At 24.0% G+C, this 25,946-nt stretch overlaps 2 protein-coding genes across 2 annotated transcripts; both read right to left on the reverse strand.

The window, feature by feature from the left end:
• Positions 1–4,617: 4,617 nt before the first annotated feature.
• Positions 4,618–5,223, reverse strand: LOC128952547 (DNA polymerase eta-like). Its single transcript, XM_054297956.1, has one exon. It carries the CDS (start codon positions 5,221–5,223, stop codon positions 4,618–4,620), a length of 606 nt encoding a protein of 201 aa, XP_054153931.1.
• Positions 5,224–14,058: 8,835 nt separating this feature from the next.
• On the reverse strand, positions 14,059–14,763 carry LOC128952475 (uncharacterized). Its single transcript, XM_054297877.1, has 2 exons — positions 14,642–14,763; positions 14,059–14,480 (listed from the first exon to the last, which is right to left on the reverse strand). Exons 1-2 carry the CDS (start codon positions 14,706–14,708, stop codon positions 14,224–14,226), a joined length of 324 nt encoding a protein of 107 aa, XP_054153852.1. The 5' UTR covers positions 14,709–14,763; the 3' UTR covers positions 14,059–14,223.
• Between the last annotated feature and the right edge of the window lie 11,183 nt (positions 14,764–25,946).

Genomic DNA, 25,946 nt, shown 5'->3' on the forward strand with positions numbered 1-25,946 from the left:
ATAAATCATCAATTTTTTCGCTTATTAATCATTATAATAATCTAAGCCATAATAATAATAATATTAGCGATTGTATTGTTGGTTACAATTATAGTGAATTACTAACTAAATGTAAACCCGATTGCAATCACTATACGTATGATATAGAAAAAAATACAATAGAAATTTCAAAAAATCTAAACAATATTTTCAAATTAAAAATATTTTTTATAAAGATTAAAAATGATTTTAAATTATCGATAATAAATTCACCGGCGATGTCGGCCATAGCTTATTGGTGTGAATTGGGAGGACTTATCGGTATGTTTTGGGGATACAGTATATACACAATGTTAGAATCGATGAGAAATCTATTAAATTATAACTTAATATTATTATTATATTATCATTATTTCAATAACAATAATATTGTTAGATTTTTTCATAAATATAAACATATTATTAATTTAATAATCAATTGGTTATTATATCTAATATGTTTAACTGTAATGATTTGGCATTTATTAGCTGTTATTAATATTTATTTGCAATATACTATTCAAACACAAATCATACAATTCAAACATTACATACAAATACCAGGTATTGATATTCATATTAATCTATTGAAAACATTTTCAACATCAATGTTAATCTATTATAAAAAATTACGAAAAACTAAAAATTATTATTTAAATAATATTGAAAAAATTTTACCCGAAATTTTCAACACTACTAATAAACGTCGAATACGTGAATCAATATATTATTATTACGGAGATCTTATTGAATGTCGATTTTGGTTTACTGATGGCACACATATTGATTGTCCCAATAGACAAATCGATGCAAATATTGGAAATGATCCAGCTGATCTTAAATATAAATATTTTTTTAACATACATTTTAGGAATCAATTTTTCAGAAATTTTACTGAAAATTTATTATTATTTTTTAAAACAAAACACTAAGAAATATTGTTATCAAATATAACAATAGTTTTTCTAATACTATGTCTAAAAAAATTCAAATGTCTATTTTAAACAGTTTTGACGATTACGGCAATAATTATTTAAATACTATTGAATTAAATAGTATAACAAATATTATTTATACGACTAAAGCTATTAAACTGTTGTCGACACCCAATAGTCAACAATGTTTTCAATCATCAGTCGCTAATGCATTCAATAGTTTATTATATAATAATAGGAAATTTGTTAAAATTTTTAAATGTATCAAAAAAATGTTTATTGAAACGTATGGCTACTGTTTTCCAACTTATTTTCAAACAATAAATTTGTTAACAAATAATACTATAAAATATTGTCCGATGGATTTAAATTATTTTAAATTATTTGCTTTATTTCAACAAAAACACAAATTATTTGCGAATTTTAGTTATTATTATTATTGTCTTAATCTTAACAGATACTAACCACTGATCAATTGGTTGGACAACAAAATAGTAATAATAATAATAGTTGTTAAATAAAAATTAAAAATTGTTGCTTTCATTTTATTATTTTAAAAAAAAAAAAATTAATATTAATATTTAAAACCAAAAAAAAATGATTTTTCTGCTTAGTATTATATTATTAATTAATTAATTTTTTATTTAATAAAAATCAATTATATATTAATTTTGACTTATTTTTAGATTAAAATGACGTTTAAATGTTTTGGCAACACTAGTTAATTATTTTTTTTAAATATGTTTTTTTTATATAAAAAGTTTAATTTTATTTTAATAGATTTTAAAAATCTAATTTTAATATTAATATTTTTTTTTATTAATAGTATAATATTAATAGTTTAATATTTTTTTTTTATAAAGCAATGAAAAAAATAATAAATTTTCTAAATAAACAAAAAAAATGTGATTACAATATATGTAATTATAAATAAGCAAACATTTAACGATAACAGTATTGACTGTATTTTTATTGATTTAGTTTATAAAAAAATATATCTATTATTTTTTGTATATTAAACAGTAAATAAAATAAGGTAAAAACTGTTTTTTAAATAATAAAATTTAATTAGTAAATTACATTTTTTAATACATTTAAAAATTTTTTTTTAACAATTATCTATTAATATAGTAAATATATGAAAAATCTATGCAAAATTAACTAATATTAATAAATGATTGGCTATAAAGTTGATGACAAACATTGAAAACTCCCAGTTATTCATTGGAAATATATTCAGACAATAAAATCCGATCTCAGGTGCCGTCAAATGTTCAATAAATTGCAATAATTTTAATTTCTGTTGCAGTGTTAGTGAATTAGTTATATTATTAATATTATTGTTATTATCATTAATAGCAATTGCTTTATAAAGTATAGCGTATGGTTTGTGAGCATAGGTCGACACCCAAGTAGACATCAGATTAACCATAAATAGTATGTTAACTATCAATAGGAAACTAATGCCAAACATATACCTGGATATCGGTTGAGTATTTCTATGGCATATGAAATATAAAATCAATTCAAAACCGGGTACTGACATATAGTATAGTAGAAACAATATATAATTGAATGTATGATTACATTGACGGACAATACTAATTAGTATAGTATGTTCATTGATTGCCCGTTTGAATAGACGATAATTATGATTATTATTGCCATTAGTTTTAATTATTTTAAAACTATTATAAACTTCCGAAAACTTATATTTTAGATAAAAACTTATGATAAAAAATCCAACTAAATTAGTATTAGTTAGTGCAGCCAATTGTTGTATAGCATAATAATTTGATATCAAACCAACTATTATACTCAAGATAGTGAAACAACTACCAGCCGATTGTTGGCCAGTAGTTGTTTCATCCAAATATGCCATAACCAGTGAATAACCGAAACATACATTCAGTACAATAACATTAGTCCAATACGACTGATTCAGATAATAATTGACCAAAAATTTCAAATACATTTCCAGTCTATTATCATGTTTTCGGTTTAATTTCAATAGCAATCGGTTGTCTCTATAGACATACAAAAAGTCTAAGACATACCATTGATGGGTGCAATCGTGATATTGATAGACCAGACCCATCATAAATATAACCAATGAACAGTCAATACATACGGTCGACAATACCCGATAATTACCTAACAGATAGTTACCGTCGGCTACCAGTCCACTAATGTCGGGTCGATCGGCAATTACCGAAATAGCGAATCGTATGCTAAACATCAAAACCATTGTTTTAATGAAAATATTTAAAAACAGTCGTCTATTTCGGGGCCGATCATCCATATAGTCATCGATAGACCGATGGATAACAAAATGTTTAAATAAAAATTTTTCCAAACAATCAGCAATATATTTATTAGACATTTTTAAAAAAAAATATAGCCTAAAAAATTAATATTAAAATTATTTAATTAAAATTTATTTTGACTTTATTTGTTGCAAGGTTGTTTTAAATAAATAAATATTATTATTATTGTCTATTATGATTATCTATATGTTTATAATTTAAGTTTCTATTTAAATGATATACAATCATTAAATCATATGATGTTTTTATCATATATGATACTGTAATTATAATGTTGACAACAATTATATATATAGATAATAGTTTTATTAAATAAATAAAATAATAATTTTATTTTGGATTTTGTTGTTGTTGTTATTGCTAATATTATATATTTAAGTGCATATTTAATTTTAGTTACTATTTATTACTGAAATATATATATATATATATATATATATATAAATATTGTATTTATTTTTTTAATTACAATAAAAATATTCATTACTATTATACAAACAATAAACATATAGAAAATTCTGTTATTATATAAATATATATTTATATAACAGAATATATTTATATACAGTATATACTTTATATTTAAGTTAAAATTTTATTTATCAAAATAATATCATTAAATTATAATTTTTTTATTAGTAATAAAAAATTATACTGTATATGATAATTATATATTTTTTATTGATGACAATAAATGTTATAATTAACTTTAAGTACATATTTAATTATTAATGAATAACACGAGTATTTTTTAAATATTTTTTATTGAAATGTATTTATAAGTATTATTGCAGTAATAATAATAATAATAATATTATTATTGTTCAAAAAATTAACTTTTAAGATAATTATAATTTTAGACTATTATAATAAAAATATTATTTTTTTCAGTCTCTATTAAAGCATAAAATTATTTAAAATTATTTAAATTTAGTCAATTTTTATTTATTTTTTAAAAAAAGTAATCTTAAAGATATTTTCTAAATAAAATTAATTTAAAACGAGATATAATTTATTACTAATTTCGCAAACTTTTACTAAATATTGCTTAAATTTTATTGATTAGTTAATAATATATATATATATTATTGTATAATTTATTATTTTCTACAGTATTAATTTTTTACAGTATATTAAATATTTTTATTTATAATGTATTTTAGTTTTCAATACTAATCTCATTAATAATTTTTAAAAATCTTTAAATTAAAAAAACATTTTTCATTCAATCGTTTTATATAACAAATTTACGGTACATTTATATCAAATGAAAATTACTAGTAATTAAAATGTAATTTAAAATTTTTAAAAAAATCAAAAATTATTTCTATAATTAATTAATTGGTCGGAAAATTTTCGCCGACAACCGGTCGGTCATCGATACCTCTGGCCATTTGCCACAATTTGTTGGCCGTCGACGACGACTGGCCATCAATAGCCGCCAACTCTTCTGAGCTAAACTCTAGCAATTCAGACCATCGACGGACTCCGAGTTCCGATTTAATACGTTTGGCTAACTCTTGACCGCCGCCACCATTGCCGTCGTCGCCGCAGCCGATCATCTCATTATTATCACTGCAAACATCATCAACGGTTAGCTCGCGAAACACCCGACCGATACCACCCGTATTGACCAAAACAGTTGTTTCGATTGGTCGGTTTAATCGGGCGGCCAGTTTGGCCAGAAACTTGTTATAGCTTATACCAGCCGAACATTCGTGGCCAGTCTCGGCAAGTATTGACCGACGCATACCGTTAACAAAGTCTAGGGCTTTGGTCATACGATTTTTGCCGACATTTCTGACTAATCCTTGATTATTGTCGACAAACAGATATCGATGTTCGGGTCCTTCGACCAGTGCTCGGCCGGTCTGTATTGTGTCCGCATAATAGATATTATCGTAATTCGTGACAAAATCGTTGGTCATTTCGGTCAAATCCATGTACAGACTGGTGGCCGTCGACGACGACCATTCAATTACGGACACATAGTTGTTATCATTGCAATACTGGCCAATAGTATTCCGAAATTTATTGGTCGACTGATTAACTATTTCATCCCCTTTTCCCCCAACGATATAGTCATCGGTTTTGTTGGCCAGTATTAGACCACGACATCGGCGGGCCTGATGTCTCGTCATACCTTCGGTGGCGCCCAAAGCAATCGCTTCGCTATTCAGTGAAACTAATCTTCAGTGAGGAGGAGGAGGTGTTGGAGGCGTTTAGCCATCAATTTTAGATAACTTTTTATTTTTTATTTTAATTACTTACCGTTTGCCGCACAATACGGCACATGGATGTTGCCGTCGGAAACGTGGCCAATGACCCGAATAGTCAAAACAGTCGACCTCCAGGTAGACAATCAAACGGGATTTGTCCAGAAAACGTCCGATCCGTGACTGGCGGCGGCGATCATCGGCAATGAATTTCATTTTTCGTTTTTCCAATCAATTGGTTATATATTTATTAATTTTAAATAAAAAATTTATTCAACAAAAAAATATATAATAATAATAATATCATATAAAAAATTGTTATTTTTTGTATTAATTTTTGTTTTGTCTAAAAAAAATAAATAAACCGGAAATCAAAGTTAATGTTAACAAAAAAATTTTTTTTTTCTTTTTATTTTGTTGTAACCGATTGTTATAATTCAATAAAAAGAGGCCCTAAATATATATACAATAATACAGTAGTAATAGTAGTAGTAGTAGTAGTAGTAATAATAATAATAATATTATTATTATTATTATTATTATAATACTATTGTCGGCACTGTCTTTCATCTATTGGTTTTTGAATTTTTATTTTATTTTACATTTATTATTATTTCACTAGAAATAAAACTTTTCGTTTTAAAGTTTTAAAAATTATTTTTTTGCTTTGTTGTTAAATAACAAACAAAATTATAAATAAAATATTAAATTCAAATTATATAAGTGTTTGTATTGTTTTAATTGAAAGAAAAAATATTTTTTAATATTTTAATTAATTAAAATCTGATAACGATCAAATAATATATTTATTTATTGCTAATAAATAAATATTTATATGATATAAATAATATCATATACTAGTAAATTATACAATATATTTATTATTAAATATATATATATAAATCTAATTAGCTAATCCAATAAAATTTAAGAAATATTTAGTAAATGTTTGCTAATTAGTAGTAAATTTATACATGTATTCAATATATTTTATTAACATTATTATTATTATCAATATTAAAAATTATATTTGTAATGATATTTATTATCAGTTTTTAACTAATTGTTTAATAAATATTATCTAATCTCAATATTATTTAATATAAATATATTAAAACTTTATATTATTAAAAAACATAATTTAATTTTTATAGTAATTAATGAAAATGAAATTCTATTATCTAAAAATATATTTATTTTTTTTATTAATTAGTTTTTAATTATTTAATTAAAAAGTTGTAATTTTTTAGTAATACAATATTATATATAACATAAAATCATTTTTTATTTTTGGAAATAAATTTCAGTAAATATTATTTCAATTATTATATATGTAAAGTAAAACACTACTAAAATCTAATTATATTTTTATAAATATATATTTATTTAAAAGTTATTTAATTTAATGATATTGAAATTAATAATTTTTACTAATTTAAAAGAAATAAAATATATAACTAATTATATTACTTACTATTATAATAAGTTTTATATTTAAAAAAAATAGTTTTATTATTTTAGCAAATATAAATTACTTTTCATGCTATTACTAAACTATAATTTAGTTTAGATATTTTTTGCTGGCTAATTGTTATTTTAAATTTATATAAACTATTTACATAAACAGCTAACTGATTAAAAACATTAATTAAAAACTCTAATAGTTTTATTATTAAAATTAATAAACTTATAATATAACGTTGTTTTAACAAATAAATTAAATATATTAATGTGAAATGTTATACTAATTTTATAATAATAAAAGTATTAATACAACAACTTTGTACTGATTAATTGAATTAATTAATTAACTGATTACTAGTTAATTGAATTGTATTTATGTTTTTAAATTATTATTTTAATGTTAATATATTTAAAATATACACTTAAACACCATTTAACGATACGACTGATGAAAGTTTTTGCAATCGGATTGTTTGAATATACATCAATCGGTTTGGAAATTTGCATCAGTCGTTGTCACCAATACTCGCCTATATATCAATCAATAATTATATATATATATTAAAATAAATAATTATATATAAAAATTAATTTAAATATTTTGTTTTGGTTTATTTAATGTCGTTTAAATTTTGAACTTATTTAGCCAATTACTACACACACACACACACACACACACACACACACACACACACACACACACACACACACACACACACACACACACACACACACACACACACACACACACACACACACACACACACACACACACACACACACACACACACACACACACACACACACACACACACACACACACACACACACACACACACACACACACACACACACACACACACACACACACACACACACACACACACACACACACACACACACACACACACACACACACACACACACACACACACACACACACACACACACACACACACACACACACACACACACACACACACACACACACACACACACACACACACACACACACACACACACACACACACACACACACACACACACACACACACACACACACACACACACACACACACACACACACACACACACACACACACACACACACACACACACACACACACACACACACACACACACACACACACACACATACACACAAAATGGTTATAATTTTTTTAAAATTTTTATTTATTTAAAATATTATCAACATTTTTAAGCTATAGACAACTGATGCAAGTTTTCAATCGGATTGTTTGAAAACATCAATCAGTTTGAAAATTTTCATCAGTTGTCACCACACTATCACCTAATCAATCAATAAGTATATATATATATATATATATATATAATAATAATAATAATTTTAATTTAATTTAATTAAAATAAAAAATTAATAATATTTTAGTTATATTTTATAATATTAAAAAACTATTAATAAATTTTTTAAAAATTTTCAAAAAGATTTCATGTACTGTATATATATATATATATAAGACTAGCAGTTATATTATTAGTATTATTATATAATACTGTAGTATTTTATATGCAGTCGAGTGGTTTTAACCACTAGTCTATTAGTTGTTGCTGTTGATGGTGATATTGATGGTGATATTGATGGTGGTGTTGATGGTGATAAATGAATTGATACACAAGTTATTAGATAAACATGTTTGTAATTTATTAAATTTTAATAATCAATTAGATTAAATACATTGATTAATATATAGTAATAGTATAACATTTGATTGTATAAAACTTAGGATAATACATCAATGAGTTGATGTCTTAAAAAAGTGAATCCTGTATCCCGTATAGGGATCTCATTAACAATTGCTTTTATAATACATACTGTTGAGGTCAATGGCTCTGGTACTTACCAATCAGAGGTCAGATTCATTGTTGCATTAGTACTCCATTGGAGGACTAAGTATTGATGCAACTTATGGGACATGTTTGGAGGTCTGTAACTTATTAGGGTTTGATTGTACAAAGTTTGTACCAATTAATTATTATTTGTTTATAGTTATAGTACTCTGAAATCAAATTTGGTATAATTCGCTACTCGGGAAGTATTAGTTTTATGACTTTAAAAGTTAAGTTTTTTAAACCAAATAAGCCTTGATAGGGAGAAAAATATAAAACATTAATTAAACCCAGTGTCTCAATAGTGGACAACACATATTATAAACAAAATAGATATATTGAGAAATGTTTATTAAATAAAACAAAACTATTTATTGTTTAGATTTAATTTTTCCCATATGTCTTACATATATATATAATTATAATTTTTAATTAAAAAAAATTAATTATCTAAAAGATATACTAATTTCCGATTTTAATAAACACAATGAACGGCACTTCACCCGGTTGTGCGTTACGACCCAAATGTATATCCATTGTTGTTGTTGTTGTTGTATTGGATAACCATTTAAAGCACTTTCCACTCGACATCAGTGACTGCCGTCCGATACCACATCCCTTGAGTGTTACATTGGGATAGTGTTTGTGGTATGAATGGGACAGTCATACAATCGATAGACAATCCAAAACAAAACTAACAAATTATTATTTAATTTTTATTAAATTATAAACTTTTTGTTAAATAAAATTTGCTAAAAAATTATAAAAATTATTTTTAAATTAAAAAAAATAAATAAAATTTTTAGCTTATTTATCTTTATGATAATACTATATCTACTTACTTATTAATATTAGTTTAAAGTACATAATTAAATCGCAATAAATATTTGTTTCGTTTTAAATACATTTATAATTAATAAATAATACAATATTTTCTATAAATATTATACAATAATTAATTAAAATATCTAATTTTATTTTATATATTTAATATTATATTCAAAAAAATTTTTTTTTAACAATATCTATTCTACAATTACATTTATTTGATTGTAAATTTTATACTAAGATATTTAATATCCATTTTTTAAAAATGTAGCTTACATGTGTGTTTTTTTTATAAATTTATATTAAAAAAAATTTAATTTTTACTGTTTGTTATTACAGAAATTTAACTAAGATTTTTTATTTTAAAATTTTCATATTTTCAAAACCATACGTTAAATACTGAATAGAAATGCCAAATAAAAATTAACAAAAAAAAATAAGAGTACTTTCAATAAACTTAAAAAAGACTGGGCTTTTTAATTTTTATTTAAAAATATGTAAAATGTTACATATAAATTTGCTTATAATTTAAATGCTAAAAATATAAAAATATAATATTTAAAACATATATATTTATAGTTTGGTTTTTATAAAATGTAATTACATATTTTTAAAATGTATGTATGTATGTGTGAATATATACTGTATATAAATTTATATATATATATGTTTATAAAAAAATGAACAAAATATTTATGAAAATTTAAACACTTTTAGTTTTGTAGTATTTGTATTAAATTTTACATTTATGATATATGCCAAAAATTTAAAAATATCATATTCATGATAATTTAAAGTAAAATAATAAAAATTACACTATAAAGAAATTTAACTTAAATTTCTTTTAAATTTCAATAAAAATAATTATTTTAAAAAATTAATTATAAATTGTTTGTTAAATAAAAATAATAATAGATATATAAAGATATATTTAAAAATTATATATTTAAAAATTTATTTAAATACCCAAACAAAATCAATTTTAATAATGTAATTTATTATATATTTAAAAAAAATATTATTATAAATTATTATACTGTAAATTATAATGTCAAGGTTTTTATACTGACCTTGACACTTGACATAACACTTGAAAAAAAATCAAGATTAAAATCTTAACACTTTGGCAACCATCTAACAAAAAAAAAATTATAATTATAATAAACAAATAATAATTATAAAATTAGATATCTAACCAGTTTAGAATGCTAAATAGCATTTCCATACGAACTCCTTATCCAAATTAAAAAATTAAATTATAATTTTAATTAAGTAACTTTATAAGATCAAATGTCATATTTAAAAATTTTTAATGCACATACTGTATACCTTATTTTGATGCGGTATTGAAATTTATAGATTAAAATTTAATTTTTTTTATTACTTTGGCCGCCATTTTTTCTATGGTCCCGAAGAGTTATCAAAATTTTAATGCTGATCCCATATATCTTATATTTTATGCTTAATCCAAATCATAAGTCAAAATTTAAAAATTTAATAAAAAGCGCAAGGACTAAAGGACATATAGAATTCAGATATGTACTCATTTTTAGGAGTTCGTGAAAATAAAAATAGACCATATGTATTTGCTATTAACTAATTAAATTAATATGTTTAAAAAAAATTTCGTTCATTTTTTTAATAAGGCTATATGAATATACAGTTAAAGTTTATTTATTTTATTTATTTATTTTTTCTAAAAAATTATAAATAATCTAAAGATCTAATGATTAACTTAAAAATTATGATGATGATAAAGTTTGTTTTAATTATATTAATGATGATTCATGTATTACAAACACAGGTTGATCTAGAATTTGCCACTCCTAGTGATGATACCATATCAGATGGTGATGATGAAGATGGTGGCGGTAAGTCTAAAAAAAATCTAATATTGATAATAAAACTGTCTGTATATATATATCTGTCTGTATATATATCTGTCTGTATATATATATCTGTCTGTATATATCTGTCTGTATATATATCTGTCTGTATATATCTCTGTCTATATATACCTATCTGTATATATCTGTCTGTATATATCTCTGTCTGTATATATCTGTCTGTATATACCTATCTGTATATATCTGTCTGTATATACCTATCTGTATATATCTGTCTGTATATACCTATCTGTATATATCTGTCTGTATATACCTATCTGTATATATCTGTCTGTATATACCTATCTGTATATATCTGTCTGTATATACCTATCTGTATATATCTGTCTGTATATACCTATCTGTATATATCTGTCTGTATATATCTCTGTCTGTATATATCTGTCTGTATATACCTATCTGTATATATCTGTCTGTATATATCTCTGTCTATATATACCTATCTGTATATATCTGTCTGTATATATCTCTGTCTGTATATATCTGTCTGTATATACCTATCTGTATATATCTGTCTGTATATACCTATCTGTATATATCTGTCTGTATATACCTATCTGTATATATCTGTCTGTATATACCTATCTGTATATATCTGTCTGTATATATCTCTGTCTGTATATATCTCTGTCTGTATATATCTGTCTGTATATACCTATCTGTATATATCTGTCTGTATATACCTATCTGTATATATCTGTCTGTATATATCTCTGTCTGTATATATCTGTCTGTATATACCTATCTGTATATATCTGTCTGTATATACCTATCTGTATATATCTGTCTGTATATACCTATCTGTATATATCTGTCTGTATATACCTATCTGTATATATCTGTCTGTATATACCTATCTGTATATATCTGTCTGTATATACCTATCTGTATATATCTGTCTGTATATACCTATCTGTATATATCTGTCTGTATATATCTCTGTCTGTATATATCTGTCTGTATATACCTATCTGTATATATCTGTCTGTATATATCTCTGTCTATATATACCTATCTGTATATATCTGTCTGTATATATCTCTGTCTGTATATATCTGTCTGTATATACCTATCTGTATATATCTGTCTGTATATACCTATCTGTATATATCTGTCTGTATATACCTATCTGTATATATCTGTCTGTATATACCTATCTGTATATATCTGTCTGTATATATCTCTGTCTGTATATATCTCTGTCTGTATATATCTGTCTGTATATACCTATCTGTATATATCTGTCTGTATATACCTATCTGTATATATCTGTCTGTATATATCTCTGTCTGTATATATCTGTCTGTATATACCTATCTGTATATATCTGTCTGTATATATCTCTGTCTGTATATATCTGTCTGTATATACCTATCTGTATATATCTGTCTGTATATACCTATCTGTATATATCTGTCTGTATATACCTATCTGTATATATCTGTCTGTATATACCTATCTGTATATATCTGTCTGTATATACCTATCTGTATATATCTGTCTGTATATATCTCTGTCTGTATATATCTGTCTGTATATACCTATCTATATATATCTGTTTGTATATATATATATAAATATATAGTGACCGAGACAACAACTTTTAGATATATGAAAATTGAATGGGAGTCAACAGCTTACGAGATAACCAATGCTTACAATGGTTTTGAGGATCAGCCACCCCATACACAACCGCCATTTAATCCGGCTTTAGGTTAGGATTAGAGATATCGTGACAAAACAACAATACAATAATAAAAAATATATTAGATTTATATCATATGTTATTTTTTTCAAATGAATTTGTATGTGTTAAAAAAATTTATGAAATAAATATTTTACAAATTACAAATTTTTCAAATTGTTTTATTTGACTATGTATAATACAAAAATTTTGTCTCAGCCAACGCTAGTATATATAATATATAAATAATATTTATTTCACAAATTTTATTATATATATAAAATAATATTGTGACCAGATTTGCAAGTTGTAGCAATACAATTAACGTTAAAGGAAATCATATAAACATACACACACATACACACACATACACACACATACACACACATACACACACATACACACACATACACACACATACACACAYATACACACAYATACACACACATACACACACATACACACACATACACACACATACACACACATACACACACATACACACACATACACACACATACACACACATACACACACATACACACACATACACACACATACAAACACATACACACACATACACACACATACACACACATACACACACATACACACACATATACACACATATACACACATATACACAATTAAACTATATTTTATAGTAATTCATATAATTTTATTTATAATTGTATACTAGTTTAATTTATAAAATTATTTTATAGTTTTAACTTATAGATACATTTAAAAAAAATTAAATACTATATTATTTTATTCTAATTGTTTATATATATATATGTGATATCGGATTGTGGTTTTTATATCTGGTTTTATTAATAAGAGATTTATTTTATAATTTTAATATTAAATTAGTTTCATTAGTTAGTTCAGTCTAATTGGTATTAAAAAAAACTTTTTTTACTGTTTAAACCCATAATCTCTCTGTCTCTGTCTCTCTCTCTCTCTCTCAACAAATTACATATCATTAACGGGTCGACCTTCAAATTTTTCCCGATGTGGTCCCTTGTGTGGAGGTTCGGGTCGACCATCTAATTTAAGGTGATCCCGAAACCAATTATCCGGATCAGTTAGGGTTTCGTGATCATCATCAGTAGTAGTCAAAATTATTTCGGTTTCGGGTCGGCCTTCAAATTTTTCCCGATGATGAGTACCCGGGTAAGTTATTATTATGGAATCGGGATTATCGTCAACATCTTCGGCACCACTTTTAACTATTTTTTTTCATTAAAAAAAATAATAATTAATTAATTTATGTATAATTTTTTTCAATAATAATAATTTTTGCAAATTATTTGCGAATTTTAATTGCTATTGTAGTTATTATTATTATTATTATTATTTTTCTAAAAAATTTTACAAAAAAAATACTAACCACTGATCAATTGGTTGGACAACAAAATAATAGTTGTTAAACAAAAATTAATAATTGTTGCTTTCATTTTTTATTTTTAATTTTAATGTAATAATTAATACCATCAAAAAAATGATTTTTATTTTTCTGCTTATATTGTAATATAGTATTCTATATAATTTTTATAAAATTTAATAAAAAAATCATTTATTTATTAATTTATTTCTAATTATAATGACGCTAAAGTTTTTACTAGACTAGTTAATTAATTTTTTAAAAACATATTTTTTTTATAAAAAATAAACCTAATTTAATTTATTTTAACAATTTAATTAGATAATATATAATAATAAGCATAGAAGTTTAATTTAATAGATTTTTATATATAAAAAAAACTAATGATTTTTTAAAAGATTTTTCTGTAATTTATTATAAGCATAATTTTAATAATTACTGATAAATATATATATATATATATAAGGGTTGCTAAAGGTTTTTTTTTAAATTTCTTGTGGGGGTATATGGGGGGGTGGGTGAGGGTAAAATGGCAAAAATCTCGACCATAAAACTTGAGGGTATAGGTATAGGTGAATAATTTTTAGTGCATTTTTTAAATGAAAATTTTTTTTGCCAAAATTCCCATTAAATTTACTATAAATTCCCTCTAAATTTCCAATCTATTACCAGTATATTAACTATAAATTCTCAGTAAATTCAAAGATATACAAAAGTTGTTATATTTAAAAAAAAAAATAATTTAATAGTAAAATATTGTCAACATTTTTAAGCTATAGACGGCTGATACAAGTTTTTTAATCGGAATTTTTTTTAAAAAAAAAACATCAATCAGTTTGAAAATTTTCATCAGTTGTCATCACACTATCATAACCTAATCAATCAATAAGTATATATATATTTATATTTATTTTTAATAATTTTAAATTTAATCTAATTTAAATTAAAATATAAATTAATAATATTTTAGTTATATTTTATAATTTTAAAAAAGTGTATTAATTTTGTTAATAAAAAAAATTACATTTTATTTGTGTAATTAAAATTTAGTTTTAGTTTTTTATAAATACTATTTAACTTAGAACAAAAATATTTTGTTAATTTACCTAGAGTAAAACACTACTTTATAAATTATAATAAACATAACAATAATAATCAAAACAAATCATTTTTAAGTAATGTTTTTTTTAAATAAAATATATATCTTTAAAAATTTTTTTATATTAATCTAAAAAAAATCTTGATTTAACAATACATTTCAAAAAATAATCCAAATATCAATATATTTTATCAATCATAACCTATTGATAGATTTAATAGAAAGTTAAATAAATATTATATATATATCCGTAATAAATATTAAGTAAAATTATACAGTTATTTATATGAACTTACAATAGATATATATAATATTAAACTTTTAAAACTTTTAATTAGATTTTTGTTGTTGTTGTATAGCAAGAGAAACTAAATAACAATAAACGATAAGATTTATTGAAATATAATTCACTGTTTGTCTGGTATTTCAAGTACTCTGTTGTATGAAATAGTATTTTATAGATAAATAAAATCCACAATAAACTGATAATAATATTAGTTGACATAATTATTTTTTAATTAATTAAATATAATTAGTAATTCAAAATTTTCAATATATCAAAAATAATTTAATTGAAATTTTAATACATTAATAAACTTTTAATCTAAATCAAAATGTTAACTTTAGTTATAGAAATAATTTTAATTCATATTAAAAACATATTTTAATTTATTCAACATTATATATGTATATACTGTATATTGTAATCATTATAATAGATTTTTAATTAATAAAAAAAAACTTTATTATTTAGTTAATTGTTTTATTACAATAACAACATTTATCGACATTAATATATTTCTATTATATCATTCATATGAATACTGTATAAATTTTTAACATAATAATATACAGTAATTAAAATATCTATTATATGTATATTTTTATTAATTAATAATAAAAAATAATAAATTAATTTTCAATCGAAAATCTTTATTTTGTTAATATTATTAATATTATATTATTGACTATTATATTTTGGAACAAATAAAATAGGTTATTATTGGTATTAATTATAATAATTAAAAAATATATTATCACATAGATATACAAAAAAAAATTCAATAGAAATGTTGTAATAATATAAAGATTTAAAAATAATTATAATTTATGGTTTTTTTTAATTGTTAGTATTACTGTATTATTATTATATTTATAATTAACTATCTTAATATATTTACTTACTATAAATAGATAAATAAGTGAACAAATTATTAATGTTAATTATACAGATTATATTTATCGTGTATAATATAATGTGCAATTATACTGTATAATGTATATAATTAAAGTAATTTTGCTATAATTAATCAAATATAATGGCAATACAATTATAGTATGATATAATGATATATATATATATTTAATGTTAAATCTTATTACAAAATATTTTAAAAAATCACATTAAATACAAATAATACTATTAAACATAATAAAAAAAATAAAGTTTGTTAGAAAACTATCTAAAAAATAGCTAAATAGCTATTAAAAAATTTCATTTTACTTCCTATTGTATATAAACTATTATTAAAAGAAATAATTTAATTTAAATTAAAAAATTAAAATAATATATATATATATATATATTGAATATTTAAATGTCTAATCAATATATAGTTAATAAATTGGATGAATATTTAGTCAAACAACATGTTATCCATCGGTCTATCGACGACTATGTCAATCATCGCCGACATAATAGCCGCCAATTTTATATGATTTTTATCAAATCAATGGTATTCATGTTTACCATACGTTTTACGATTTCGGTAATCTGTGCCAATGGACGACCCGACATCCGGGCACTGGTAGCCGACAGTAACTATATATTAGGTAATTGGAAAATACTGTCTGCTATTTGTATTGACTGTTCATTGGTTATGTTTATGGCTGGTCTGGTCTATCAATATCACGATTACACCCATCAATGGTTTGTCTTAAACTTTTTGTACGACTATAGAGACAACCGATTGCTATTGAAATTAAACCGAAAACATGACAATAGATTGGAAATGTATTTGACATTAACTCATCGGTGCTAAACTCTAGCAATTCAGACCATCGATGGACTCCGAGTTCCGATTTAATACGTTTGGCCAACTCTTGACCGCCACCACTGCCGTCGCCGCAGCCGATCATCTCATTATTATCACTGCAAACATCATCAACGGTTAGCCGGTCATCACCCGACCGATACCACCCGTATTGACCAAAACAGTTGTTTCGATTGGTCGGTTCAATCGGGCGGCCAGTTTGGCCAGAAACTTGTTATAGCTTATACCAGCCGAACATTCGTGGCCAGTCTCGGCAAGTATTGACCGATGCATACCGTTAACAAAGTCCAGGGCTTTGGTCATACGATTTTTGCCGACATTTTTTCTGACTACTACTAGTCCCTGATTATTGTCGACAAACAGATATCGATGTTCGGGTCCTTCGACCAGTGCTCGGCCGGTCTGTATTGTGTCCGCATAATAGATATTATCGTAATTCGTGACAAATTCGTTGGTCATTTCGGTCAAATCCATGTACAGACTGGTGGTGGCCGTCGACGGCGACGACCATTCAATTACGGACACATAGTTGTTATCATTGCAATACTGGCCAATAGTTTTCCGAAATTTATTGACTGTCGACTGATAATCTATTTCATCCCCTTTTCCCCCAACGATATAGTCATCGGTTTTGTTGGCCAGTATTAGACCACGACATCGGCGGGCCTGATGTCTGGTCATACCTTCAGCGGCGTCCAAAGCAATCGCTTCGCTATTCAGTGAAACTAATCTTCAGTGAGGAGGAGGAGGTGTTGGAGGCGTTTAGCCATCAATTTTAGATAACTTTTTATTTTATTTTTTTTTTGCTTACCGTTTGCCGCACAATACGGCACATGGATGTTGCCGTCGGAAACGTGGCCAATGACCCGAATAGTCAAAACAGTCGACCTCCAGATAGACAATCAAACGGGATTTATCCAGAAAACGTCCGATCCGTGACTGGCGGCGGCGATCATCGGCAATGAATTTCATTTGTTTTTTATATGAAACCAATTGGTTATAATTTATTAAACAAAAAAAAATTATATTAATATCATATAAAAAATATATAATTTTTTGTGTTAATTTTTGTTTTGTCTAAAAAAATAAATAAACCGGAAATGAAAGTTAATATTAAATTTTTTTTTGCTTTTTATTTTGTTGTAACCGATTGTTATACTAGTAATTCAATACAAAGAGCCCCTAAATATATATTCAATAATACAATAATAATAATAATATTATTATTATTATTATACTGTTGTCGGCACTGTCTTTCATCTAATGGTTTTTGAATTTTTTTTTTATTTTACATTTATTATTATAAATAAAGTAATTTTTATTATTTCACTAGAAATAAAACTTTTTATTAAAGTTTTAATTTTTTTTGTTTTGTTAAATAACAAACAAAATTATAAATAAAATATTAAATTCAAAATGTTTTTTTTTATTAATTATTTTTAGCAACTTGTGGCAAATTGCCAAAAATTAATTAATTAATTATATATTTTTGAATTTAAAATTTAAAAAAATACCGTTTATTGAATAATTTTCATTGATATAAATGTACAGTATATTTGCTATAAAATAAACAATTGAATTAATTGAAATAATGATTTATTTTATTAATAAGTATTCAACAAAATATTACAATAAAAATATTTAGAAATATTAAATAAAATTAGTTATATTTTTTTTTGAAAAATAAATAAAACATTATTGATTGTATTGTTTTAATTGAAAGAAAAAATATTTTTAAATATTTTAATTGATTAAAAATCTGATAACGATAAAATAATATATAATTTATTGCTAATATATTTAGTAAATGTTTGCTAATTAGTAGTAAATTTATTCAATATATATTATTAACATTTTTTTATTTAGAAAATATCTTTTAGATTACCTAAAAAAATATTGACTAAATTTAAATAAATTTATTCATAAAAGAGTGCGAAAATAAATTATTATTATTTTCTCAGTTAAAAAATTATTATATATTTTAATTGTAATGATATTTATTATGAGTTTTGAACAGATTGTTTAATAAATAAAATCTAATCTCAATATTATTTAATATAAATATTAATACTATATATTAATAAAAAACATAATTTAATTTTTATAGTTATTAATGAAAATGAAATTCTATTATCAAAAAATTTATATTTATTTTTTATTAATTAGTTTCTAATTATTTAATTAAAAAGTTATAATTATTTTAGTAATACAATATTATATATAACATAAAAAAATAATTTTTAATTGTTATAATAAATTTCAGTAAATATTATTTCAATTATTATAAATTTATAAATAATTAATTAATTAATATATTAAATATATATATATATATATTTAAAAGTTATTTAATTTATTAATATTAAAATTACTAATTTTTACTAATTTAAAATAAAATAAAATATATAACTAATTCTATTATTTACTATTATTATAAATTTTATATTTAAAAAAATAGTTTTATTATTTTAGCAAATATAAATTGCTTTTCATACTATTACTAAACTATAATTTAGTTTAGAAATTTTTTGCTGGGTAATTGTTTTTTTAAAGTTTATATAAACTATTTACTTAAACAGTTAACTGATTCAATATTTATATATATTTTTAAAACATTAATTAAGTCTAATAGTTTTATTTTAAATATTAATAAACTTATAATATAAAGTTGTTTTTTAAAAATAAATTAATGTGAAATGTTATACTAATTTTATAATAATAATAAAAGTATTAATGCAACAACTTTTATCTCATTTTCATCATTAAAATCTTGTTAATTGAATTGTATTTATGTTTTTTAATTATTATTTTAATGTTTATATATATATATATATATATATATTAATATAGGCTTAAACACCATTTAACGATACGACTGATGAAAGTTTTTGCAATCGGATTGTTTAAAAAAAACATCAATCGGTTTGGAAATTTGCATCAGTCGTTGTCACCAATACTCGCCTATATATCAATCAATAATTATTTATATATATATATATATCGAATATATATATATATATCGAATATATATATACTGTATATACAGTATATAAAAAAATAAATAAATAATTATACATAAAAATTAATTTAAATATTTTGTTTTGTTTATTTAATGTCATTTAAATTTTAAACATATTTAGCTAATTGCTATATATATATATATATATATATATGCAAAAGTGGTTATAATTTTTTTAAAAATAATTATTTTATTAAAATATTATCAACATTTTTAAGCTATAGACGGCTGATGCAAGTTTTCAATCGGATTGTTTGAAAACATCAATCAGTTTGAAAATTTTCATCAGTCGTCATCACACACTATCATCACATAATCAATCAATTAGTATATATATATATAGTATAATAATTTTAAATTCAATTTGATTTAAATTAATAATAAATTTTAGTTATATTTTATAATATTAAAAAAAAAATATTAATAAAATTTTTTAAAAAATGATATAAAAAAAGATATAACGTATAAATCGGAACGACGAATTCAGACATATAGAATTCAGATACGTACTCCTTTTAGACCATATGAATTTGCTATTAACTAATTAAATTAATATGTTTAAAAAAAATTTCGTTCATTTTTTTTTAATAAGGCTATATGAATATACAGTTAAAGTTTATTTATTTTATTTATTTATATTTTCTAAAAAATATCTTATAAATAATCTAAAGATCTAATGATTGACTTAAAAATTATGATGATGATAAAGTTTGTTTTAATTATATTAATAATGATAGATGTATTACAAACACAGGTTGATCTAGAATTTGCCAGTTCTAGTGATGATACCATATCTGATGATGAAGATGGTGGCGGTAAGTCTAAAAAATATTGATGATAAAACTGTCTGTTTATATCTGTCTGTATATATCTGTCTGTATATATCTGTCTGTATATATCTGTCTGTATATATCTGTCTGTATATATCTGTCTGTATATATCTGTCTGTATATATCTGTCTGTATATATCTGTCTGTATATATCTGTCTGTATATATCTGTCTGTATATATCTGTCTGTATATATCTGTCTGTATATATCTGTCTGTATATATCTATCTGTCTGTATATATCTTTTAGATTGATTTAGATTTAGATTGTGTGCGATTCAATAGCTTACGAGATAACGAGTGCTTACAATGGTTTTGAGGATCGGCCACACCGTACACAACCGACATTTAATCCGGCTTTAGGTTAGGATTAAAAGATATCGAGACTAACAACAATACAAGAAAAAATATATTAGATATATATTAATGTTATTTTTTCAAATGATTTTTGTATTTGTGTTTTAAAATTGTATGAAATAAATATTTTACTATAATTTTTTAGTTGTTGTTGATGTGAATATACAATATTTCTGTACAAACTAGGGTTGGAAAAATAAAATTTGACTTTGTATAATACAACCATAGTTCTCTAAGCCAACCCTAGTATATATATAATATATAAATAACATTTGATTTCACAAATTCTATATATAACTTAATATTGTGACCAGATTTGCAAGTTGTAGCATTACTATTGACGTTAAAAAAAATCATACACACATTTTTTATTTAAAAAATTGTCATATTTTCAAAACCATATGTTAAATAATGAATAGAAATGCAAAATAAAAACCAGTTGAGAATGCTAGAAGGCATTTCCATAAAAATTCCTAATCTTATCATAACAATTAAAAATTAAATTTAGTGAGATAAATTAAAATCAACTATAGTCATGTAGGGTATCAGATGATTTAGTATGACAAAATAAACAACTATAGTTATGTAGGGTATCAAATAATTCAGTATTCCAAAATAAACTACTATTTTCTTCAATTTCCTAAAAAAAATTAAAAAATATGAACTGTTCGGTGTCTGAACTTGTATGCAATATGAATTTTTATCGACTGTTATGTTGTCATCAGTGGTGAGTGTCGTTGATGGATTCGCCGAATCGCTTTGTTTTAGCGGACTCTATGTCTAAGGCGAGCTCAAGCCATTCTTGTGGTGTCTTAGGACGAAGAGATCCGACCTAATAACGTTAGGTTTCGAGAATACCATTGGTTAACAAGGCTATTGTGTTGTCGTCAGTGAGACCGGCTTTTTGTGTCAACCGTCTCAAGTCATTGTAATATAAATTAACTGATTCATGAGGTTGAAGTGTGCGTTGAAGTGCTTCTATCAACGGGTTAGTGGTTTGACGACCAAACTGATTAATCATCACTTCACGGTAGCGTTGCCATGACATTGTGTGTCCGTTGGTTCAATTTATCTGGCGGCCCATGAGAGTGCATCACCTGAGAGATGTCGAGCCAAGACGACCATCTTTTGTTTATCTTTAGTGATGTCGGTAATAAGAAAGGAGAAGACGTCGAGTCATTACTCTATAGCTACAGATGAGTTGGAACCTGAATATTTGTCGCATAATAATTCGGTATTGGATGTGTTGTGATGAGTGTTGGGTGAGTAGCGGCGATTTCGTCACTGTAATCAAAGCGAGTGTTTGTGAACATGGCGCCGGTTGTGAGTGAGTTTGATATACACTTCCGTTTCCGTTGCATGTGTTCGACAGTTTCGGTAAGACTGGATTGTTGGTTGTGAGCAACCGCTAGACCTGTTCGTTGAGAACGGTTTCGGTGTCTGTCGCTTACGTCTGTGACCGTAGTGTGACCACTGTTACGCGAATCGCTGTGACAGCGCGATATGCTTCGGCTATGAGTCTGTTAACCATTGTTTGCGCACCACGTCTTCGTGTGGGGCTTCGTGTGTTGTATGTGACCGTCATGTCCGATGATTTCATATGAGTAAAGTTGAAGGTGATCCTGTCGACTGCAACAAAATTGTTAGACCGTTGTGTAATAGTTCGTTTATTATAGATTATTAATATTTAACGTTCATAATGTTGTATATTTGAATAATTGATTGCTACTGATTAATACAATGAAAAGCATAAATACATACATATAATTAAATATATACATATAAAAAGAGTTTTAATATGAGTTACTTATGATAAGCCATCTGTCGGCTATCATATGTATTATTCATACATTTTCTGGATCTTTCCATAACCTCTGAATACATAATTTTTTACTGGATTTTCTAAAATTTCTGCTTATATATCAAATTTTTTTATGCATATACTTTATACCTTATTTACGATGCGGTATTAAAATTTATACATTAAAATTTAATTTTTTTTACTTTGGCCTCCATTTTTTCTATGGTCCCGACGTGATATTAAATTTTTTTATGCTGATCACATATATAACTTATATTTTATGCGTAATCCAAATCTTTATTCAAAATTTAAAAAAATTTAATTAAAAAGCGGAAGGACTAAAGGACATATAGAATTCAGATACATACTCCTTTTAGATCATATGAATTTGCTATTAACTAATTAAATTAATGTTTAAAAAAATTTTGTTCATTTTTTTAATAAGGCTATATGAATATACAGTTAAAGTTAATTTATTTTATTTATTTATTTTTTCTAAAAAATTATAAATAATCTAAAGATCTAATGATTGACTTAAAAATTATGACGATGATAAAGTTTGTTTTAATTATAATTATGATGATAGATGTATTACAACCACAGGATGATCTAGAATTTGCCAGTTCTAGTGATGATACCATATCTGATGATGAAGATGGTGGCGGTATCTATCTGTCTTTATATATCTATCTTTATATATCTGTATATATCTCTGTATATATCTCTATGTATATATATATCTGTCTGTATATATCTGTCATTATATATCTGTCTGTATATATCTGTCTGTATATATCTGTCTGTATATATCTGTCTGTATATATCTGTCTGTATATATCTGTCTGTATATATCTGTCTGTATATATCTGTCTGTATATATCTGTCATTATATATCTGTCTGTATATATCTATTTGTATATATCTATCTGTCTGTATATATCTGTCTATATATATCTGTCTGTATATATCTGTCTGTATATATCTGTCTGTATATATCTGTCTGTATATATCTGTCTGTATATATCTGTCATTATATATCTGTCTGTATATATCTATTTGTATATATCTATCTGTCTGTATATATCTGTCTTTATATACCTATCTGTATATATCTGTCTATATATATCTGTTTGTATATATATATATATATAGTGACTGAGACAACAAAGAAACCTTTTTGGGAGTCAACAGTTTACGAGCTAACATTCAGGGGTTTTGAGGATCCACCCCATACACAACCGCCATTTAATCCGGCTTTAGGTTAGGATTAAAAGATATCGAGACGAACAACAATATAAGAAAAAATTTATATTAGATATATATTAATGTTATTTTTTCTCAAATGAATTTATAATTGTGTTTTAAAATTGTATGAAATAAATATTTTACAATAATTTTTAAGTTGTTGTTGTTGTTGTTGATGATGTGAATATACAATATTTCTGTGCAAACTAGGGTTGGAAAAATACAATTTGCTTATGTATTATACAAACATTTTCTCTCAGACAACCCTAGTATATGTATATTTATAAATAACATTTATTTCACAATTTCTATATATAACTTAATATTGTGACCAGATTTGCAAGTTGTAGCAATACAATTGACGTTAAAGAAAATTATACACACATACACACATACACACATACACACATACACACATACATACATACATACATACATACACACATACACACATACACACATATACACATATACACATATACACATACACACATATACACATACACACATATATATACACATACACGCATACACACATACACACATACACACATACACACATACACACATACACACATACACACATACACACATACACACATACACACATACACACATACACACATACACACATACACACATACACACATACACACATACACACATACACACATACATACATACATACATACATACACACATATACACATATACACATATACACATATACACATACACACATACACACATACACACATACACACATACACACATACACACATACACACATACATACATACATACATACATACACACATACACACATATACACATATACACATATACACATATACACATACACACATATACACATACACACATACACACATACACACATACACACATAC

The sequence above is a fragment of the Oppia nitens genome, unplaced genomic scaffold (genome assembly GCF_028296485.1).
Source record: "Oppia nitens isolate AA-2021 unplaced genomic scaffold, nextdenovo-longstitch-racon4-pilon3 scaffold1_pilon_pilon_pilon, whole genome shotgun sequence".
Lineage (NCBI taxonomy): Eukaryota > Metazoa > Arthropoda > Arachnida > Sarcoptiformes > Oppiidae > Oppia > Oppia nitens.

Excerpts from the sequence above, each read along its gene's own strand:
- LOC128952475 (XM_054297877.1), bottom strand. The coding sequence starts at position 14,708 with ATGAAAGCAACAATTATTAATTTTTGTTTAACAACTATTATTTTGTTG. Across the intron at positions 14,481-14,641 it reads GTCCAACCAATTGATCAGTG|TTAAAAGTGGTGCCGAAGAT; the intron begins GTTAGTATTTTT and ends GAAAAAAAATAG.
- LOC128952547 (XM_054297956.1), bottom strand. The coding sequence starts at position 5,223 with ATGGATTTGACCGAAATGACCAACGATTTTGTCACGAATTACGATAAT.